The 17,415-nt window shown below is 46.2% G+C and overlaps 1 protein-coding gene across 1 annotated transcript in view; it reads right to left on the bottom strand.

The window, feature by feature from the left end:
- Window positions 1-17,415, bottom strand: part of CDCA8 (cell division cycle associated 8) — a 289,896-nt gene that overhangs the window by 119,729 nt on the left and 152,752 nt on the right. The window contains exon 8 of the mRNA XM_069622652.1: window positions 3,147-3,239. Coding sequence (XP_069478753.1) covers window positions 3,147-3,239 — 93 coding nt within the window. The remainder of the gene's footprint in view (window positions 1-3,146; window positions 3,240-17,415) is intronic.

Below are 17,415 nucleotides of genomic sequence, written 5' to 3'. Positions count from 1 at the left end.
TGTCCTAAGTGGATCGACCTTCCTCAAGCCCAGCAACGGTCCCAGGGAGTCCCGGCACTGTCCCCATCCCTCCCTGGAGGGAAAACTTGTATGATGGCCGTGTTCGGTCCTTCCCTTGGGCACCGGTCTCCCATGTTGGTCGACCATCCCAAAGTCCAGCGGTGGTCCCATGGAACCTCCACAGGGTCCCCATCCCTCTGTGCAGGGAAAAGCTCCAATGTAGTCCAGCCAGAGCCTCGGACAGCCTGGGGTGCTGTCCCCGGCCTTGGGCGTCTGCCTTGCACATGGGTCATTTCTCCCCCACATCCCACCCCCACAGGGTACTCTACCTGTCCCCGGGGGGAAAAGCTCCAACTTGGCCCTGCCAGAGATCCAGGACGGCCGGGTGTAGTGCAATGGGCGAAACCGCCCCACCAACCCCAAAATCTTTTCCCTGGTGGCTTATGTCTCCTTACTGCATCCCAGGGTTGGCAAAATGGAACCAGACCCTCAATGTTGCCCCCTAGGGAAGCAGAAAGGAGCCATCGCTCCAGGGGGGTATTCCTGAGGGGGCTGACCCTACAGGCACAGGGTCAGCCCCCTAGTGTGCCTCTGGCAAAATTGCCCTATGTTTTGCATTCCTTGGGGGTAAACTGGTGCAAAAGTACTAATTTTCCCGCAAAGAAGGCAAAACAATGTTATGTCGTCTTGTTGGCATTTTTGGGGAGTTGGGCGGGGGGAAGGGAGCCCCAAGATCATATCGCTGGTGATATAGTGGTCCTTGCTACTTCGCAGGGGTGGCAAAAATGGGCCCAGAAGCCCAACTATGCCCCTTGCCTCCGCCCCCCTCACCCCCACCCAGGGAGCAGCAAGACCTTGCCCCTGTTAGGGAGAATTCTCATAAATGTGCTAATTCCTGTCTACCTTAGAGACCCCTTTTGCTGGACTTTAGGACTTTTTAATTTCTTACCTGGAGAGAGCAAGACTTTCTTTCTGTGATTTGGACTCTTGTTCCTTTGACTTTGGAGTATGACAAACTCCAAAGGCCTCATCTTTACATTGTGTCACAGCACCTTCAGTGCAGTGGCACAGGGAAGTCTTAGATTTCCCAAAAGTTTAAATACCTTCTCTTGGTGAAACTACGGGCTCCAAGAGAAGTGAAATTGACTTTACTGACATTTTGTAACTTTCTAGACCCAGCACACACCATCTACCAATAGGGTGCTGGAGGGGTTACCTAGTATCCCCTTGGTCTAGTTTCTCATGTAACAGTTTAAGGTTACATTTTCTACAATTCATGGCTGGTGGCAGTGGTTTACTTTTTACTACCATTGTGTGATTTTACCGTGGGCTGCAATTGCAGCTGGAGTAAGACACATGGGTGCCCATTTTGTCAAAATGGCCCTGGTCGTCTTTTTTTCGCCATTTCTTGTTGGAAAGGTCCTCCTTACGATTTACTTTGCGCGCCAAACCAGATTTGGTCCCTTTGTTCGTTTTGTCTTTGGCGGGATTCACGAGTGAAGCCCGCCTCTGGCACCAGTAGGTCTGTCAGGGGCAGGTACTGAGGGAGGTGCCCGAAACTCTCTGTGCTTAATCCCCTTGGTTACAGGAATGCACCCAAAAGGTGATTAACCTTTGCACCAAACTCACTATTGCTTTAAATGTACCAGTGATAAATGAATGTCCAGTCTCCTAGCTATTTAAGTCACCTGAGGGTGTATGAAGTGTTTGTGTGCCATCCCAAATGTGTATCCGATTAGAGAAATGAAGTGCTGCATGAAGTGCCCCCTTTTGAAGAAGGCTCACAAATAAATTAATAATTGTTTAGTCACAATCAAGAAACCTTGAGTGTAAGTTTATTTGAATAATTGTGATCTCTAACCTCACTACTGCTCACATTGACCACTCGTGATAAGCCTGGCTGCTCAGCCACACTACAAACCTGTGTAGTACAGACCTATACCAAAGGTTGGGTTCCTATTGCCAGGAAGTCAAGGTTGCTGTAGTCTTCCAAAGGATACGGCACACAATCTTGCCTAACACCCTCCCGGGGCATTCTTTTGCCTTCATTGGGGGTCAATGGGTGCAAAACAACCCCCATCTGCCACCAAACAAGGCAAAACAGTGGCATTGTTCTATTTTGGTGAGCGGCTATTTGCCCTGGTGGGGAGGGTGGGCACCCAGGTTAGCAAAGGAAGGCTCACAAAGGGCAAGCAATCGTGAGTTTGTGTAGTAAGAAGACTGCCACTTTTTTAGGTCAATGGTGACCCATTTGTACTTTACTGCAGCTGAGATGGCAGCCTGCGTGTAGAAATCACAAGTCGGTAGAAAATATCCACTGCCATCACCCACTCAGACTTTTCACTAACTAAAAGGTTACAGGAGAACAAAAAGGGATACACTGTCCTCAGCACTCCACATAAGGTTGGGTATGCTGATCTCACAAAAGGACAGCGTAGGTCGGATGAAAAATAACCCTTATCCTGGTTATCACAGGAAAATAAAAGACCAAAGAGGAGAGCTCACTGAATTCCCAGCAACACTGTGTTGCAAGAGTAAAATAATGATGCCTCAAAAAGATGGAGGAAAGCAGACTCCATCAAAGATAACCAAAAAGGGTTTCCAGAATCACAGAAAAAGAAAGGAAAAAAAAAGGTTCCCTATCACTCAGGAGTTATATAAAATACGCTGCTCATTGCATCAGCTTTACTCTCCCAAATGACACCAAATGGAAGCCTTCTCCATTCCTAGGTGGTTTCTTTGTCAAGTCCTCACCACAACAAATGGTCTGAATAAAATGCAGTAAAAAGAAATCACTGGCTGGTCAACTTGTGAGATCCAAGTGTAAATGGTTTGTAAAGCTAGTCTCAGCAATTTGATCTGGTTAAGGAGATAGACCTTGATAAAACAATGAGAACGTAATGTGCAAATGGGAATAGCTTACAGTGGTTTGCAAACTAAGGGTATGCAGTATCAAATAATGCAAGAATGGATAATGAGCCACACATACTTCAGGAACAGAACTCCAATACTCAAGCCTCTGTGGACTGGCATAGATCAGGTCATAAGCATTGACTCATGGCTATCAAAGGCTTTGACCAAAAGTCAAAGATAAAGATTAAATTGGAAAATAAAGCAGCTACAGTACCAACTCTAAACAGACTTACCTGGTATCAATTCTGGATGTACTAACTGGTGTGATGCCCCATGTAAAGTCCGACGATTTGTTACCTGGTGTCACAAGGTTTCTTTTACTGGACCTATTGAAAGGAAAACAATTTAATTATTATTCGATTTCATAACACTTGATAATTTTCATAAGGGGTTTACACACCCATAGCACAACATTTGAAGAGGTAGGTGGTGTAATTAGACCACTCTACAAGCATATGGCAGCTTTCCTAAGAGCCCGGACAATTTCAGAAGTAAAAAAATAAAATACATAAATAAATAATACAGCCATCTCCAGTGTTTAGTTTTGCAGATCTATACATCGATTCCCCATGAAGGAGATTAAGCGCAGGTCGTTCACAAAAAGTGGCTGAACACAAATCAAAGCTGAGAAGTGTTAACTTTTCCTAAAATAAGCAAATGTGCAGATCACCAGTACAGACCGGGCTTTTAAAATCGATTCACATACTGTATGGCTATTCCAAATTATCAGGCTGGGAACCTTCTGAACTTTAGACACCAATTCAAATAAAACAATTTTCTTCAAAGGAAGCCTGTACAAATGGGGCATGCCCTTATAATAATTTCCTCCATCCTTGTGGGGCATCCCCAAACATGGGGACAGTACTGAAACCTTTGGCAGCATAAAATTGAACTACCCCTTTAAATTTAGTCCACCGCTCAGGGGGCGCAGACCTGGGCGTGAATCCCCTCAGGAATCGGTTTGCCCGTGGCTGTATACGCCTCCGAAATGGCCTGGACCATGCAATGTGCAAAAGAAGCTTTATAAGCTTGGGTGCCGGGAACGTGCCCAACAAACGTGACAAACCTCAGACTTCCTGAAGGATTTTGTCAGAGTTAGAGCTCGAGGACTCTCTTGAGATCCAAGGATTGTAAGCCCTTTCGGCATATGACAGCGGGTTCGGGAATAACACCAGCAGGCAGATCTCCCGATATAAATGGAATGGAGTGACCACCTTGGGGAGAAAGTTTGGATGAGTGCACAAGATGACTTTGGCGTTCTGTAACGTGGTGAAGGGCTTGCACAATGACAAAACCTGCAGCTCGCCGACCCTGCGCAACGAAGTGAGCACCACCATCAAAACCGTCTCAATACCAGACTAATGTCCGAGGCAATTGGCTCAAAGGGCCTGGGCTGCAAGAACCACATTAAAGGTCCCAAACCAGAAGAGGCCTGACTACCGGAGGAAAGAGCCTGGCAACCCCTTAGGGTGGGGTGGGCCTTAACCACCGGATTGGCCGCTGACAAAATGTGCTCTTGGGAATTCTTGTAGGCCCCAATGTTTGCCATATAGGTGCGGCAGGTATCAACCGGCACTCTGGAACTTGGCAGATGTGTGGAAAAAGCCAGCATGTCGTCCAGAGAGCAGAGAAGGGGTGGGTGGACGCTAGTCTTGTCATGTACCCAGTGGAAAATCTGGTCAACTTACTCTTGCACTGAGTCTGAGTAGACTGCCTCCTGAATGATGTCCCAGTTGTCCTCAGATCTGCGCATGCTGGAGTCTCAGCGGGGCAGGAACCAGGCCGCTAGGGCCAGGCTGGCAGGGTGCGGGTGCTCCACTGTCAGGAAGCCCCTGCTGGGTGTCGGAAGATGGACCGGTCCCAGCAAGCACAACTGCAGCAGATCTAAGAACCACGCCCTCGACGGCCAGTGCGGGGCAATCCGAATGAGACTGCAGCCCACTGACGCCCCGAACTTGCAGAGGGTCAGCTGGAGGAAGAAATGCATAGCACCTGCGACCGTGCCAGCATAGCTGGAATGCGTCACCCAGAGACACCTGGTCAGCCCAATACGCAAACCAGGGGCACTTGTAATTCAGAGAAGATGCAAATAAGTACAGATAGCGAAAACCCTCGCTTGAACAAGGGCAACAAAGAGTTGAAATACAACTTCCACTCAGTGGCTGAGCTGGTCCGCTTTCGCATTGCTGTTCCCTGTGGGATGGACCGGGGAGGTGGGGGTGGATCCCTGTAGAAGAGGACGGCTGCTGCAACTCCTGGACCGTTGGTTTGCCCGGTGAAGCCCTGCTGCAGGTCTGAATCAGCAAGTTCATCTCGACATAAAAGCCCTTCAAGAACGACTTCTATCTTTGAGTTGGTGGGACCAATCAACTCGTAAGACACCTGGATACTATTCTCAGAGCTGGTTGTATTTTCCTCAGCATGCTGCAGGAAACCGAATAGCCAGGGAGGAGGACACCAGTTTGTGTGCTTGACTACAGCTACCGGAATTGAAGATTTGCCTTTGCCAGCTTTTTGACCAGTCCCAGTGCAGGAGTCCTGACACCCTCCCTCTTGTCCCCACGACTGAGGCTCAGTAACATCGAAATCTGCAGGAACTGCCAGGAACAGAATTCTTCAGCTGCATCTTTTTTTTCATTGTAAGGTACTGTGAAAACCTGACCGAGAGAAGTTACCTCTCACTGCGAAAGTGCTTGTAACTTTGGCAACTTGCAGGCCTAGTCAGCTTGTGATCCAACATATGAACCATTCTTTTACAAACTACTTCTAAGAACTTTGGCAAAGACTTTCCCGTTTAACAACCAGAACCGTTTATCCTATACAAGACTAGCCCATTGACTTTGGCCTAATCTATTGCATTGAATCAACTCCTCCAGGGAACTCGAACTATTTGCAATGTTTAAGACTGAATGTAAAATTTGTTTTATTAACTTATGCCTTTTTGCTCCTACTTCAAATGCTCTGAATGCCACTTTGCTCCTCTCCTTCAAAGTAGTTTAAATGCCTCAGAACCTGATATTGTGAAGTACTGAAGTATATTTTTGTGTGATATAGATTGCCTCCCTCTAGTGAATGTTTTCTAACTGACTGAAATAAATTAATAAGTGCTTTTCCATGAAACCTTGAGTAGAAGTCTACTTGAATACTTGTGATTGTAGACCTCTAACATCCTTACAGCTCAAATTCCCTCTTGAGATAAGCCTGGCTGCTCAGCAACTCTACCACAAAACTGTAGTACAAACTGGGTGAGTGACAGCTAGGCTGGAATGAATGGGAGGGAACTGAATAAAAGGCAAGTCTTTTGGCTTGGAAGGCAGAGTCGACCACTGGACAAAGGAACCGAAAAAGAGCTTGAAGAGGACGCCTGCTGCAACTCCTGGACCACAGGTTTGCACGGTGAAGCCCTGCTGCAGTGTCTACTTGCCTTTTTCGCAACGACAGAAGCCCTTGAAAGGACTTCTCCCTTTGAGTTGGTGGGACCAATCAACTCCAAAGTAAGCCACCTAGAAACCCATCTCGGAGCTGGTTGAATTTCCTCAGAGTTGCTGCAGGAAACTGAATAGCCAGGGAGAGGGACACCAGATTGTGTGCGTTACTTTTAAAGCTGGCCTAAAGCTTTTGGAAGATCCTCTGGTCTCCCACAAAGCAGGACTGACCAAGCCTGAGCCCCCCTCAGCAGAGCGTGGGGCACCAGAAGCAAGCACAGTCCCCCTTGACAGCCAGGAACCGCGCTTGTTGCCATGTGCTGTACCGCAAGGAGCAAAACGTGAAACAGCCACTGAAAGTGAAGTTTGCCAGTTGCGGGTTGTGACCGTCCCAGTGCATTGCAGGAGTCAGACGTCCTCCCTCTTGTCCCCATGATTGAAGCCCAGGAACAGGGAGTCATCAGTTGCACCTTTTCTCCTTTACCAAGGTACTATAAAACAAGTCCAAGAAAACTCACCTCTTGCTGTAGAAGTGCTTGTAACTTCCACAACTCAAGTCTAATCGGCTTGTGGCCCTACATTTGATTCTTCTTTTCATCAAAGACTTCTAAGAACTTGTGCAAAGACTTTGCCATTACTTACCAGAAGCGCTTTATCCTATAAAAGACTTTTGGCCATTGACTTTGGCTTAGCCTATTGAATTGAATGACTTCTAGTGAACTCTATAAGTAACTGCACTGCTTAAGAATATTTGTGGTCTCTTGTGCTCTAATAACCTCTGCCTTTCACAAACTTTTAAATAGTATTGTGAATGCCAACAGTAAGGTATTAATGTCCACACTCATTACTGAAGTCACCTGTGGGTGTAGGATGTGTGTGGGCCATCCCAAAAGGGCCTTGTCTGATTCAGAAACTCAGTGTACAAGTATATTTGTATATTACTATTCTATTTCTCCCTGAATAAGGCTTTATAAAGACTGATCAATTATTAATTGTTTTTTTGAATGCCTGTAATTGAATGTTTGTGCAACTCCACTACAGCTCACATTTCCCCTCTCGAGATAAGTCTAGCTACTCAACAAGCTACCAAAACTGTGTAGTGCAAGCCTATATCAAAGGTTGGGTTGCCTATACCTGTAGTTATAGTTGTTTGTAGTGTTCCCAGAGGGTAGTGCATTCAAACTTTGCCTAACACTAGGGATAGCTTGCCAAAGTCTTACTGCCAGTAGGACTTTAGGAGAACTCCCCCAACACAGGCGGTTGGCAAAATGTCAGTCATTAGGGGGGCGTATAGGGCCTGTAGAGGAGTAGGAAAGCCAGGAGAGCGTTTGACTAGTAGGGATTCACAGCTTGCTGTGCAGGGCTGTGTTTCAGTGAAGGTGATGGAAATGTGTGGTATGTGGAGGATGGCTACTCCACCTCCTCTAGAGGTACTGTTGTGGGTGATGAGCGATTAGTCAGATGGAAATGCTTTTTGTGCGACTTCTTTGAAATAGTCAGAGAACCATCACACCGGTCTCTGGTTTCTTGGTTGTGGTGGCAAAGGAAAGGACACTGGATGAGATCTTGCAGCAGTGGACAGAATAGGCTTCCAACAAAAGGATTCTATGTTCCTTCTCGCATCTCTGCGGATTTGGCGCCCTTTTCAAGGTACCAGATGTGGAACGGTCATCGGCTGATCGATTCACCTCGCCATCTCGGTCCAGTACGCTGGTGAGGTGACATCAAGGAGTGAAATCTTGCTTCTTGAGGACCAACAGGAGTTGACCCAATAGTCAGTGAGATTAATTCACAGGAAGATGCCTCAAAGTTATTGGCGGTTTTGCACCCCAGGAAGGTCACACCTCGTCATGTGATGGCTCGAAATGCAGTCATCTTGGGGATTCACAGGTCGCATGGAAGAAGGGGTCAGCACAGGCAGCTGTTACACATCAGGCATCTCCAGTGGCTGTAATCATCTACAGCAGTCTTCTCTTCTTCCTCACTGATTCAGCTCCAGTGGTCAACTTACCTTCCACTTCCAGATCCAGACCATTTATCTAGGAACCCAGCCAATCAACACACATGCTACATTCAAACTTTGGCGGGGTGGATGTCCTCTCAGGACAGCCAACCTGCCAGTTAGGGCTGTTTCCAAGAAGGCATGCCAGAAATTAAACAGCTGCAGAGTTGGACTCCTCCCTCATTTCCTGTCTTCACAGACACTGGAGTCTGAGGACTAACCAAAGGGTTCCAACTGAAGACAAGAATCAAACTAGGACCTCCCCCCTGCCTGGATGGCAGCAGAATGACCAAGAAAGGACAAGTCCACAAAGAAATGGCAAAAAAATAAAATAAAGAAGCGACTGTTAGGCAGAATCCCCTGCATTACCCTTTGGGAACACTACAGATAATTAGGACTACAAGTGTAAGCACAATTTCACCTTTGGTAGAAGCCTGTACTACACAGTAAAGTGGTAGCGATAACTGAGCAGCCAGACTTATCTCAAGAGTTTAAGTGGGCAGTAGAACAAGTAACACAAAGGAGCAACCAATACCGTGATTCAAGTAAACACTTACTCAAGGTTTCTTAGTAAAATATACATTTACTCAGTCAGTTAGAAAACATTACACTAGCATAAGCAGCTCAATATCACACACTAATACACCAGAAAAATCCAACCGGTAAGTAACTGAACAAGTTTAAATCAAAAATGAAGTAGGAGCAAAATGGCACTTCAGATACTTAAAGACAAGGTTATAAGAATAGACAGCCCAAATACATCATAGGCAGGGCAAAGGGTGTCAGTTAAATACAACTAGTAATTCTTCTCAATAGGCCTGGGCCAAAGTCAACGGTTCAGAGTCTTTTGTATAGGATAGCACAATTCTGGTATGTAACAGTTAGGTCTTTGCCACAGATTTGATTTTTAAAGGATTTGGCTAGGCGAAAAGTTTGACGAATGTTAAGGGAAGGACAAGCCTTCGTAGTTGAGGAAAGTTTCACGCACTCTCGATGGCCGTAAATATTTCCGGACCGCGTTTGAACAGTAGCTTTTTTAAATGAAGAAAGCTGTAGCCGAGGAGGCAGTTCCTGGCAGTTCGAGCAGATCTCGCTGTTCCTGAGCTTCAGTTGTGGGGACAAGGACGTCAGGAGGGTCCTGCACTGCCCAGGAAAGAGGCCAAAAGATGTAGCAAGACGTCGGTTTAAGGTGCGAGTGCCTTAAAGTCCCCCTGGTTTCCTTCCCTCTGGCTATCCGGTTTTCAACAGCACTCTGAAGAAAATCGACCAGAATAGGATGGTGTCCAGGTGGCTTGCGAGTTGGTTGTTCCCAGCAAACTCAAGGGAGGAAGTTAACCTTGAAGTGCTTCTCTGTTGGAGTTTCAGGCAATCCGGACCTGCAGCAGGGCCTTCACCGGTCATCCAGGAGTGGCAGCAGTCCTCTTCCTTACTCTCCTCTTCAGTTCTTTCGTTCCAGTGGTTGACTCTGCTTTCCAAGTCCCAGAGACCAGCTTTTAAACAGTTTCTCCCCCCCCCCCCATTCATTCAGCCTGCCTGTCACTCACCCAGCAGGGTGGCTATCCTTTCTGGACAGTCAGCCAGCCAATCACATCAGAGTGCATTCAGGTCACCTAGGAGACTAAGCACAGGGAGTTTTGGGCCCTTCCCTCACATCCTGTCCACCCCAGACACTCTGGCACCAGCGGAGGGCTTCAGCACAGAAGCCTGCCAAAAGGCATGAACAAAGGGACCAAACCTGGTTTGGCGCGCAGAGACAAACACAAGAAGGACTTTTCCTAAAAGAAATGGTGAAAAAAAGATGACCGGAGTCTGTTTTTACAGATAGGTCTGGGGCGCCATATTGAAAAACATGGCTACCCCTGATTTTGAGCTACCGTTAGCGGTCGTGAAAAATCACGGTAGTTGATCTAAACCACTGCCACCAGCCATTTAAAATAGGAAAAGGTAACATTTTACTGTTACATGAGTGTTTTGACTCGGGGGAAGCTGAGCAACCCCTCCAGCACTCTATAGTAAAATAGGGTGTGCTGGGTCAGTCATTTTAAAGAGACTAGTAAAGTCAATTTAACTTTACATGCCCTGCGAGACAGTAGTTAGTCCCAGGAAAGGAATTTAAACCTTGGGGAGTCTGAAAGACAGCCCTGTGCCACTGCACTGAAGGTGCTCTGTGACACAGAAAACGATGCCATGGAGGGGATTTTAAAACACCATAACCAAAGAACACAAAAGTAAAACGCACAAAATACATGGAGTGTGAAAAAAAAAAAAAAAAAAGGCTCACACATCCCACGTAAAAAAATAAAATCCTAGAAATCCAGCAAAGTTCCTGGGGGTCTCAAAAGGTAAGGGAAATTAGCACATTTGGAGAATTCTCCCTAACACTCGCCCCCACCCCTCCAGACTAAGACAGGAGGATGAATCGCCTTACTCCAGTCAGTCAAACATCCTGGAGAGACCATCAGCATTTTGGTGGTGACACCCTGACCTGTGTTCAAAGGTAAAATCAAACCCTTGCAGGCTGATTGACCATCTCAGTTTTGGGTTTTCCCCTTTCATTTGCATCAACCATCTCAAGGGTTGGTGGTCAGTTTGAATCACAAAAGTAGATCCATACAATATGGTCTAAACTTCTTCAATGACCACACAATAGCAAAGCATTCACGCTCAATGGTTGCCCACCTTGTTTCTGGTTCCTTCAGCTTCCTGCTGATGAAGCAAATGGGGTGCTCCCTACCTTTCTCATCCAGTTAACTAAGGACTGCGCCTATACCTGTATTTGAAGCATCTGTCTGCACAATGAAGGTTTGGTTATAGTCAGGAGCTCTTAGGACTGGAGCTTGACAAAGGGCTTTCTTTAGGCATTCAAGGGCTTGAGTGCACTCATCATTCCACCTGACTTTTTATGGTCAGATGGGCCTGCTCAAGAGCCTGCAAAACATATCCTAAGTGGTCAACATGTTCTTTCCAAGTAGGGCTGAACACTGCAATGTCATCCAAGTATGCCATGAAGAAGTCCTCCATCCCATTCAGAACTTGATTAACCATCCTTTGGAATGGTAGCAGGTCTAAAAGGCATTACCTTAAACTGGGAGAGGCCTGCTGTGGTGGAGAATGCAGTTTTCTCCTTGGCATGGTCTGCAGTGTGATTTGCCAATAGCCTGAAGTTAGATCAAATGTGCGGAGGTACTTGGCTGAACCAAGTTTATCCACCAGTTCATATGTCCTTGGTAAAGGGTGGGCATCAGTCTTGGTGACTGCATTAAGAGCTCTATAGTCCACACAGAATCTCATCTCATTGGATCCTGACTTTGGTACTACAACTGGACTAGACCATGGACTGGTAGAGGGCCATTTTACCCCGAAATCAAGCATCTTGTTGACCTCTATGCGGGATCTTACATGATCTGACATCCTGTGACCTCTGATTTTGATAGGTAAACAGTCACTAGTTTGAATATCATGCTGTCCCTGAGGGGTCAAGCCTGGTGATAGTGAAAACAGGGAGGCAAACTGATTTAACAGAAACTTGCACTCCTCCTGTTGTTCCGGTGTCAAGTTAGAAGAGAGATTAACTCCTACTTTCATCTAAAGGCCGGCCTCTGAGTAGGTCAGGTAGAGGCTCACTCTCCTCCTCCTCCTCCTCCTCCTCCTCCTCCTCCTCTTGGGCTGAAGCTAGAAACAAAGCTCCTACTTCTGGTCATAAGCCTTTAAACGGTTGGTGTGAAAGACTCTGGGAGCCTCCTTAAATCCCCCAGATAGTTGACCTCTCCAAGTTTACCCACAACCTTGAAGGGTCCTAGCCATTTGTCCTGTAAGACCCTCTGCCTTGTAGGTACCATAACTAAAGACTTGCTAGTCTTGAGTAAACTCAACATGTTGGGCCTTCTGGTCATGCCAATGCTTCACCAGAAGAGCATGACCTGCTTTCAAGTTACCTGATGCTTCTGCCATCATGAGTGATATTCTCCTCCGGAGACCTATCACATAGTCAGTGACTCTCACTGGCTTTGGGGAAGGAGAACTCTCCAACCCCTCCTTAATTAGGGCCAACGGGCCTCTAACTGGATGGCCATAAAGAAGTTAAAAGGGACTAAATCCTACTCCCTCCTGAGGGACTTCTCTATATGCAAAGAGAAGGCATGGCAGTAGGTGCTCCCACTTTCTTCTAAGGGGTCCCTCTAAAGCACCCATCATGCTCTTCATTGTACAGTTGAACCTCTCTACCAATCTATTTGTCGGAGGATGGTAGGCTGGTGAGAACTCGTAAATTCCTCCACAGTTTTTTCACATGGCCTGCATGTAGTAGGACAAAATTGGACCCCCTGTCGGAGATCACCTTAGGAAAAACCTACTCTGGTAAAAAAATAAAAATACCAAGTAGGGCTTTAGCAACAGCCTGAGTTGTAAAAGTCCTCATAGGTATAGCTTCAGGATACCTAGTAGCATGGTCTACTACAACCAGGATAAACTTGTTACCCGAAGATGTAGGAGGGTCTAAGGGACCAACAATGTCTATTCCTACCCTCACAAAGGAACTCCCACCACTGGGAGAGGCACCAAGGGTGCCACATTCTTGGCTCCACTCTTGCCAGAGGTTTGGCAAGTGTGGCAGCTCCTACAGAACTTATCTAAATCAGACCCCAACTTAGGCTAGTAGAAATATAAAGAGAGCCTTTCCTTGGTCTTCTTAAAACTTAAGTGACCAGCCAAAGGTATCTCAGGGCTAACTTTAGGAACTGGAGTCTGCTTTCAAGAAGCACTACAAGTCTTCTGTAGTCCCCTGGGATAGACTCAGTCGGTTCACTGAAGAGGCCATCTTCCCAGTACAAGCTATGTTTCCCTGGCTATTGCCCATCCAGCTGTGAAGCTGCCTGTAAACTGGCAGATTTTAAATATGCAATTTAAAATTGCATTTGAATAAGTTGAGTTTACTCAGCTGACTTCAAATAAAAAAATAATTAAAAAAAGACTTTCAAGAGTAGGACACACTGACTTCTGCTGAAGTCTGCCCTACAGGGACTACCTTCTGCCAGTAAAGACTGCAGCTCAGGATGGTCTTTAGGATCCAGATTTCCAACAGGGGTAAGGTTTTCTTCCAGCTATGAATCTTCAGCAGCTGGTTGATCCTTTCCTGGTTGTTCCTCACACTCGGCCTCAGCTAGTGGAGCATTCATAGGTGTGACTTTGGACAGTCCTCTCGGGGATGTCCTTGTTGGTAGCACAGAATTGCTTTCTGACTTTCTTTTAGATCTTGGGTTTCCCCTTTGCCTCATTCGTCCTTGAAATAGCAGTTAGTAATTGTGGGCTAGGTGTTCTACATTCCTCTAACATCCTTTGGAGAGACATCTAAGGTACTCTCCCTGGCCCTCCTTGTCTGATCCTATTTCCTTTTGCTGGGAGGCCTGGTGGTGCTTGATACAACTCCAAGAGTTAAGTCATTCCCCAACAGGACTCTCCCAGGCACCTCACTCTGTACACTAACAGGTATCTTGACAGTCATGTTGTTGCACTGGATGAGAGCTGGTAGTCTAGTAAGCATTTGGACAGGGCCTCCAGCAAGCTTAGTGAGACCTTTGGGTGCCTTAGCAACATCCTCAGGTTTGAAAAAAGATTCATCCACTACTGTGATGCTGGCCCCAGTGTCTCTAATGGCAGGGGTTTCCGGACCATTTACAAGTACAGTCCTTGTAATATTCATTGGTGTTGTCTGGAATTGAATTATAGACATCTAAATTCCGCTGTTCCCACAGACCCAGGGACACTAAAGAAACACTGGCAGAGACTCCAATGGGGTTTCAGCAAGTACTTGAACATTTCCACTTGCCATATGTACTTCTTCCTCTTGGGAGAAGGCTAAGGAGAAAGTGTGGACCCCTGAAGGTTTACCCCTGCATCTGGGATCCCTTTTACATGGTCAGTAGACCCACAAGCATAACATTTTCCAAATGTTTTGACAAATTAGGGTTTCTGCTGACCTCCCTCTGGTTTGGCACCAGAGGTTTCACTAGCCTGATTCAGTTTCCTTTGTGGCTTACTCTTCTGATGTTTGGGGCCCTCTTTTGGATTGGAGGTATTAGAATTCTCTTTGCCATCTTTCTTGTGCTGCTTCCCATCATCCTTCTGAGTTGCCCCAGAATCCTTGTGTGTAGCCCTGTTGGCAACCCACAAGTCAGAAGCCTTTGCTAACTTCTTTGGATCAATTTCCTTGGAGTCAGCCAAGTGCTATCTCAGCTCAGGAGAGCAGGCATCAAAAATATATTCTAACAAAAATAGTTTCCCCATTCCTTCAACAGTGTTAACTCTGTACCCCTTTACCCAACCATCCAAGATTGTCAAACATTTACACACGCAGGTTGCCCAAGGGGTACCACCATGCTTTTTGAGGGTCCTAAACATCTTAAAGTACTGGGAAGGAGTTTTCCCCAAATCTAGCAATGAAAGATAGCTTCACATTTTCATTCTCCAATCTTTCAAGTTCCCCCACCTCCATTACAGCATCAGTTGCAACCTGGGGGAGACAAGACAAAAGCCAAGGAATCAGCCGATTCAATGCGAAACCCTGAATCCCATAGTTCTATTCAAAAGCCCCCTTACACCGGAACTCCCTACCTTTTACTATCCGCTCCTCCCTCACCTCTTCCTCCTTCCGCTCCTCTTTGAAATCACTCCTTCATTACCCTCCCCGACATCCTTCCCCCTCTTCCCCTTCTCTTCCTCCCTCCCTGTAGTACCCTTTTTGTTCTCCATCTTTCCCCTTCTCTTCTAAATTCTCCTACTATTCACTTTACTCTCTACTTCTCTCCCTCTCCCCCTCCTTCCACACCCCCTTCCTCTCCTTTCCCCTTTTCTCATGCAAATTGTACTACATGCCGATTTTCTGGTTTGATTAATGTTTCCTGTTATTGTTTCTACTGTTACATGTTTATGTGTTCTTGTTAACTGTAAAGCACCTTGATTAAGGCGCTATATAAAACTATAAATACAAATACAAAAGCAGCCAACCAATCAAAAATATCAAGTTTCACCTCATACATACTCGGCTTCTTTAGGCATGCGAGGCAACTTAGGACTGGAAGACCTAGAAGACTCTGGGAGAGAACCATTTTCAAGAGAATTTCTTCATTTCAAGTACATGATTAATTCCATTTCTCTGAGCCGAAATTCTTGATGTTAGCTTTCTTTTTGCATTTGGAGCCTTTTAAATTCTAACTCAAGTCTCATTTCTTTCAAGAGAGACACATTCTGGACTTAGAACTGGACCTGGTAGGGTCCCCGTGTTTATAGCTTGAGGACCTAACACAAATAGAGGTGCAGTGGGGCTCACATCCTGAGACTCCTCTGACTCTTCCAACTCTTCAACAACCTTAGAGCTAGCCTCTGAATCATTATCCTCATCAACCCGATCCACATTTGCTGGAGGGTTAGGAGTTATAGCTATACCTCCCAGTCTTTGATGATTCAACAACTTTTCAATCAATTTTTCTTGCGTGTAACAGAGAGACCTGAATTTACACATATCTTTCAGTTGATCTACTGTTAGAATGATCAGGTCTTCCTGTTTAAAGTTATCCATATCTGGCATTTTAAAACAATTGCTTTTCTAGTCTTGCTTAGCCTTGTGAAGCTGATTGGAACAAAAGTAAGAGCAACACTCAATGTAACAACTATACTTGATCCTCACCGCATGCCACCAGTGTTGGGCAGAATTGCATGCAGTACCCTCTGGGACACCACATACAATTAGGACTAGAGGTGTAAGCATAAACAAACCTTTGGTATAAGTCTGTACGACAGTTTTGTCGTAGCGAGCTGAGCAGCCAGGCTCATCTCAAGAGGGAATGTGAGCAGTACAAGAAGTTAGAGGTCTTACAATCACAGTGGTTCAAGTAGACACTTATACTCAAGGTTTCGTGGTAAAAACACTTCTACATTTATTACACAATAAATTTAGAAAACATTCACTAGGAGGAGGCAACTTAATATTATACACAAATATACTTCAACATAAAGCCAATACGTTTCTGAACAATTTAAGCTCCCCTGAAATAGGAGCCAGGGCATTTCAGTCACTTTGAATGGGGAGGCAAAGGTACAAGTTAATAGAATAGATTACAAATACTTTCATAGGCAGTGCAAAGGGTTATAGTTCACTAGAGGACTCGATTCAGTTCAATAGGCATAGGCCAAAGTCAATGGACTAAAGTATTGGATAGGAAAGAGCAGTTCTTGAAATAAATGGTAAAGTCTTTGCCAAAGTTCACAGAAGTAGTTTGTACGAAAAAGAATACGTTGGTCACAAGCTGATTAGGCCTGTAAACTGGGAAAGTTCCGCAAACTTTCACCGCAAGTGAAGCGTTCTCTCAATCGGGTTGGCACAGTACCTTAGTAGGAAGCAAAAGATGCAGCTGAAGATGTTGGTTCCAGGCAGTTCCTGCAGATCTCATTGTTCCAGAGCCTCAGTCGTGGGGACAAGAGGGAGGACGTCGGGGTTCTCCTGCACTGCATCGTCGGAAAAAGCTGACAAAACGGAGTCACTTCAGTTCGAGTAGCTGTTCTTCAAGCACACAAGCTGGTGTCCTTCCCCCTGGTTAACCCTAACCAGCTTCGAGAATGGTATCCAGTTGGCTTAGGAGTTGATTGGTCCCACCAACTCAAAGGAAGAAGTCGTTCTTGAAGGGGCTTCTCCATCGAGATAAACTTGGCAATTCGGACCTGCAGCAGGGCTTCACGGGGCAAACCAACGGTCAAGGAGTTGCAGCAGCCGTCCTCTTCCAGCTCGTCTTCGGTTCTTTCGTTCCGGTGGTCGACTGCTTTCCAGTCCAGGAGACTCACCTTTTAAACAGTTTTCTCCCATTCATCCCAGCCCAGCCTAGCTGCCACTCACCCAGCAGAGTGGCTGTCCTTGCCGGACAATTAGCCGGCCAATCACGCCAGATTGCATTTGGGTCTCCTAGGAGACTAAGCGCAGGGACTTTCGGGCACCTCCCTCACTTCCTGCCCACCTCAGACACTCGGCACCAGAAGCTGTCTTCAGTCCTGAAGCCCGCCAAAGGCATGGAAACAAAGGGACCAAAC

This window comes from Ambystoma mexicanum, chromosome 11 (assembly GCF_040938575.1).
Source record: "Ambystoma mexicanum isolate Mex_15411 chromosome 11, UKY_AmexF1_1, whole genome shotgun sequence".
Classification (NCBI taxonomy): Eukaryota; Metazoa; Chordata; class Amphibia; order Caudata; family Ambystomatidae; genus Ambystoma; species Ambystoma mexicanum.
Note: the sequence above shows the minus strand (reverse complement) of the source record. Positions and strands in the feature narration are given on the sequence as shown.